The sequence below is a fragment of the Lepisosteus oculatus genome, chromosome 1 (genome assembly GCF_040954835.1).
Source record: "Lepisosteus oculatus isolate fLepOcu1 chromosome 1, fLepOcu1.hap2, whole genome shotgun sequence".
Taxonomy (NCBI): Eukaryota; Metazoa; Chordata; class Actinopteri; order Semionotiformes; family Lepisosteidae; genus Lepisosteus; species Lepisosteus oculatus.
In genome coordinates this window covers 45,270,485-45,276,484 of record NC_090696.1, presented here as the reverse complement: position 1 = coordinate 45,276,484, position 6,000 = coordinate 45,270,485, and the positions used below count along the sequence as shown (strand labels likewise).

General features: G+C 34.4%; 1 protein-coding gene across 3 annotated transcripts in view; it reads right to left on the bottom strand.

The window, feature by feature from the left end:
- Positions 1-414: 414 nt before the first annotated feature.
- Positions 415-6,000, bottom strand: part of cpeb2 (cytoplasmic polyadenylation element binding protein 2) — a 54,630-nt gene continuing 49,044 nt past the window's right edge. For all 3 annotated transcript variants that reach the window (XM_006629591.3, XM_015344953.2, XM_015344955.2), the window contains one exon: positions 415-4,834. In XM_006629591.3, the coding sequence (XP_006629654.3) occupies positions 4,607-4,834 (228 nt within the window). In that variant the 3' untranslated portion in view covers positions 415-4,606. The remainder of the gene's footprint in view (positions 4,835-6,000) is intronic.

Here is a 6,000-nt window from a genome sequence, read left to right as displayed (position 1 = left end):
ACCTTTCTTAAATTAAAATTAATTGCAAAAAATTGTTGCAGTGACAAAATGTGTTTAAATTTTTTACAGTGAAAAGCGACGCTGTGGATAATAAAATATGTAAAAGGAACAATGATAAACAAACTCTTGGGTTGTGTGAGTCTGAAGAAATATCCAGTCCCGAAGTTGAAATGATGTCCAGGCTTCTTTAAAGAAATAGCTGGATGAAATTATCTGTTCAATTAGCCAAACAAAACCAAACTAAGTGTCAGCAACACTCTGTACCTAAACCAACCAGCCAGTGTGAGAGAACAATGAAAGTTTCATGCCTTACATGTGCTGCTGCAAACACCCTAAATATGAGCTGGATTTTAACTGGAAAACTGTAGTATTGTGGAGAAGATTGCCTCAGCACAAGCAATAAAGGCCAAATCATTTTCAGTGAAAAGCAAACATGCCAATAATTTAATGGTTTATTAATTCAATCAACAATATTACAAATATTTAAAAATTACGTAATATAAATAGTTGGCAGCAAACTATTCCATTACAGAGTTAAATTACCAGTACAACAGACAAGACTGGAGAATTAAACACCTGACCTGAATAAAAAAAGATGCACAGAAATACAAAAATAAAAAAAACAAAGCTGAAGGTGATCTTCTTGTGTCCAAACAGAATGGGTTTTTATTTAGGAAATGAATAAAACTAATTAACACCCCATTTAAATACAAAACAAAAATAAAAATCAACCAAATATTAATTTGCATATCAAAGAACCATTCAGTAATAATTACAATCCAAACACTCCGTAAACCACTTGTGTGAATCTATACACAAACTCTGATTTAGAAACTAGTTACTTTAACAATATTACAAAGATTTTAGCTCCAAAAATAATTCAACATAAAATAAATTTTAGCAATTAGCATCATAAAATTATATATATATTTCCACATAAAAATACAAAATAATATTAATGACACATAATATGAAAAATTATTCCAAGTATTTTGCTACTATTAAAATAATAAAATTAAATTAAAAAAAAACAACAAAACGGAACAAAATAGAAATATGCATGAAAAAGTCTCTCCTTTTGTTAGCAAAACACTATCCAAAATAATTACAGTCATTAACTTCAGTACAAAGATATCTGGATTTAAAAATAGTTGCAATGACAAAAGGGGTTTCTTTTTTTTGACAGTAAAAAATGACACTGTGGATAATAAAATCTGCAAAATATGCAATGAAAAAAATAAATCTGCATTAAAAAGGTTTACACTGTTATTCTTTTATACAAACATTAGAAACAGTATTGCACATCACAACACAGAATCGAGGTTAGTCAGCCTTTCAAAATGTGTTATATTCAAGTTTTGTAGCATCTTTGAGGAGAGGCCTACTGAGGCCAGATGCAACAGGGATAAAATCTCAAGTGTTTTCCATGAACTTAATATAAATACTAAGGTTTCCTTCTTTAAAACAATGGAGAAAAATATATAAGATTGCATGGATTTAGAATATTTTTTTCTGCAGAACCCTGCATCTGGACAAAATTACAGAGATTAAGGGGAAAAAAAATGTGTAAAGCCTATTGAAATAGAAAAATACAATCAAAATCAAATAGATATTTTGTCTACAAAAATAGTGAAATAAATATGATCTTACCAAAACATGCAACAGTGTTGAACAAATATAAAATAAGACATATTACATACAAAAAACATGGAAAGCTGAGTGTTACGGTAGTAACATGATTAATGACAAGTCTCTCTCTTTTTTTCCCTTGCTACCTCATTATTACAGAGGATAGCAATTTAACAAAATCAGAGAAAATATGGAGAGGAGTAAACTAAAAGTTAGGAGAGAAATATCTTTTTTTCCCAAAGCACTGTATAGTTAATTTTAGATGTAACTATAAACTAAAATTACTATTTTATCATTATAACTCAGTCACCGTTCATCATGCTTTTTTTTCATGTAATCCCTCAGTCTGCGAAAGTAATTTGCCTTTTGCAACAACTCTTTTCTGTCATTAATATATTAGATTAGTATATTAATTCACATATATGTCAGGCTCAGAGCCTTTTACTATTTTAAATAACTTATGACAATAAATTTGATTAAATCACCTCTTAAGATGAAAATACAGGGAGAAGTTCTGAGAAAGTTAACAAAAGTCTTTTTTTTCTTTTGAATTAATGTTGAGGTATAGCACAAAAAACACCTAATGCCTTAAAGACAGCCAACCATTAAGAGAAATATAAATAAGAAAAAATAAAAATGACTAAAAACATATAAAAGTAGTGCATAACAAATGGTCTAAACTGTCAAAGGTTTGGCAGGGAAAGAATAATAGCTTAAGAAAGTCTAAAGGACCAGGAGTAAGTAACAAATAGAAAACATAAATAAATAAGTTAGTAAAAAAAGACCTCATCTCCTTAACACAGCAGTAACATTGAACATTAAAAGCTTGAATCACGACCACCATAAAAACAGCAGACTTGGGCATGAAACACAAAATACAGTACAAAAAAAGCACAGCAGTCCACCACCCATATTCAAGATCAACACTGCTCACAGAAAGATTGTCCCTATGAGTTATTTAGAGCAACATCCTTGTATTATCACTATCAGAAAACATCACACAAAGACTGTTACTCTGCAGATTGCTAATACAATGAACATCTGGGGAAGTTGTCACAGGAAATTTTAAATGGTCTTAGGGGGCCAATTCTTTATCCTTTATGGTTTTACAGTCTCACAATTCCACTTAAACAAGATACTTTACAATATTTTATCATCACTGTGATCATTTTCTTTTTCATCCTTCTGTGACCTTGCTCTTTAAACACCAAGGCAGATCTGAGCTTTACAGAAATCAACATTGCAGATTTCAAATCTCCTCAACTCAACTTAAAATTCTGCCTTTAAGTTAAACAGAAATCAACTGGCATTGAACTCTGACTGAAGTTCTAAAGTGAATTGAACCAACGTGTTTGTTTCATTTTTTTTTCCAAGCAGATATTTGTTGTTGATTCCAGTTTCCAGTTTTGATAAACTGAAAATCGTGTTACCTTTTTTTTTTAGTGTTACTATTGAGAGAACATACTTTTCTTTCTCACTGCGTATTCCAAAAGTACCAAAAGACATACTGCATCATTCTGGTTTATAGATCAGCATAAAGTAAAAGTGACTTATAACCAAAGATACTTCTTGTTCCAGTCTAACTGCACATTTGCACAATGCAATCATCCCCTTATTTAAACACTATCTCCATTTTGACTTTACCTGGATAAGTAACTATAGCAAAGCCATACTAAAACTACTTTGACCTCCTTTTTCCTAGATTACTGAATTTTGCTACTAGCAGTGAGCTGGCCATCTTTGGTTTGCAGAGGACATCGAAGCCATGTTCATCTACATGCTAAAAAGGGGCAGAATATGTCTTGCTCTACATCACAAAGTGTAACTACACTAAAATCTCACTCCACACTAAATAGAACCACAAATCACAAAAACTGCACAGGAACTACGATATAACATCCAGTCTGCATTTTTTTTTTCAAAATTTCACTAACCACCAGGTCACAAAATGGCTGCACGTTCTAATCTAAAACTAAGTTTGCTTATTGTATATATATATGTAGGACACTGGTAACTGATCACATTGATGCATGCAAGGTACTTTTTTATCATTTTTTTTAATATGCCTAGCTTCCGTAATTTTGTTCATGCTACTTAAGAGTTTTTAATACGTTTTTAGTAACTGTTTTTTTCTCCTATAAGTATCATTAATGTTTACATTGCATGCATATGGAGAATATTAATAAGTAAACATGCAGTTCAGTTTTCACATTCTAGAATCATTATGGCAGTTTAGGCCACGTGTGCCACCTGCATTTCAGCTTGCAATGCAGTTTATCGGTTTTCTTTTCTAAATCCCGTATTAATAGATGGCATTATATATAACACCTATATATAGCAGCAAAGCTTCTAATACAGCTTGTGATTAAAAATGTTTAAAATAGCTAATAACAAACCAGATTAATATAATGAGGTATTATTTTTTTGCAAGTCAAAATGGAGAGCAAAAAGTAACCCTATTTTTCAATAAGAATACACAGCAAATAGCAACAATAAAAAATAAAATTTGTTTTGTGGCAGAAATGTTTCACTTTGCCTCCTATCATTTTTGCTACCTTTGGTAAATCACTTGGGGCAGGTCTTAAGAGAGTTTAAAATCAAGGTTTCCCAGAAATAAGTGCACGCTTCACCCACTGGAGATAGCAGCAGACAGTGCGCCCCCATGCAAAAAACATTCTCATATCTAGTTTAAATTTTACATATAAAAATAATTTGAAAAACTACAAAAAATCCATTTTTTTTCTTTAAAAAACATGAAAGTACCACAAAAAAGTTAGTAAAGCCTGAGATGTAGGGTTTTGGTGAAAAACAGAGGCTTGTAGTGTTTTGGCTGCTACAAAAGATATATGTACTGTATTGATAGCTTAGGGTAAGAGGCAGAAGAATGCACTTATTTCTGCCTCAAGGTCTTGGTATCTTCATTCATAATAAGCCACATGCATTCTTGCGTCATCTCGCTGATCCTCTGCCGTGGCCTTCAGTTCCAGCGGAAGTGAATCTGTCGCGGACGGTCAGCCCCTTCCTTCACCAACGGCTTGTGAAACTCGCGCCCCGCACGAGAATGAATGTTTGCCCAGCAAAACTCACAGTAATACTGCAGGCAAGTGACATTGGCACAAAAGAAAGGGGCAAACTTCCCCCCACAGCGGGCTCCCTGGCATTCGTCACACATCTGATCGTCCAGCACGTATGGCTTGACCTCCACCTTCAGTGAAAAAACAAAAGACAATTGTTTTGAGTCAGCTGGGCATTTATATAATCTCTAACACTTTATCTGGCTATGAAAAGTTCAAATTAAAATCAGACATTATTTAGTGTGCACAATCTCAATTGAAAAGGAGATTTTCTGGATCATGTTCATTCTCAAAGATATTAGAATATAAAAATGAACAAATAATACTGAAATTAAAATCGCATTCCAATTTGGCACATATCGGTTACAGTTGCAAAAGTAATCAAATCCGCAAATTAGGCTGATGCCCAATGATTGGTTGTTGTTTGTGATGCAGCGGCCTTCATGGACATTACTTTCCACGATGATTCCTGCAATTTTTGAAAGCTTTCCCCCCTAACTTAAGATGGCTGACTGGATACCCTGCTTCCAAGATGGTGAAAGCCGGCAATCACTGGAGCAGGGATCAGCTATGTTCCCTGCTCCAGCCCACAAAAATAGAGCACCGATCCAGGAGAGAAAACAGGAAAGAAAAGAGGAAGACAGGGGAAAAGCTAGAAAGGAGAGTGAAGAGGAGGAGAGAGGATAGAGCTAGAATACACGGGGGAAGACCTATATCGACTGTAGGACCACCATACCTGCGGTGTTATTATAACAGAAGCTGTAGCACTACAATTTCAGCCTCAGGGCTGAAGATTCCAGCCACTGGGCTGTAACACAAGCCTTCGGGCCGAAGACCAGGTGCTGTTACTCCTCATAGGCTGGTGTACTACAACACCAGCTGCTGAACCACCATTCAAGACACAATGATAATCTTACGGGCTACAGGGCTACCATACTAGCCGCTTGGCTTAGAATATCCATAAGCTGCTGTTGCTATGCCAGAATTGAAGCCAGCAATGTAAATAGTTCACTATAAATAAAGTTCACTTTGTCGTCAGACCTAAAACCAGTGCCCCTGCTGTGAACAGCCCCATGGAGCATCACACCTAGCAATGATTATTCATAAACTAAAGCTATGCAAATGCAATAAAACACAACCCAGTCCAGGAACAGGTGCAAAGCCATGCTGAGCAACTTTTCCTTAACTCACAGCAATTTTCTTATAGTCAAAACTGCACAGGCACAGCCTCATAGAATGTAATGTAATACGAAGCATAATAAACAACGCACTTCTGAAGAGTTTCAAACCACCATTT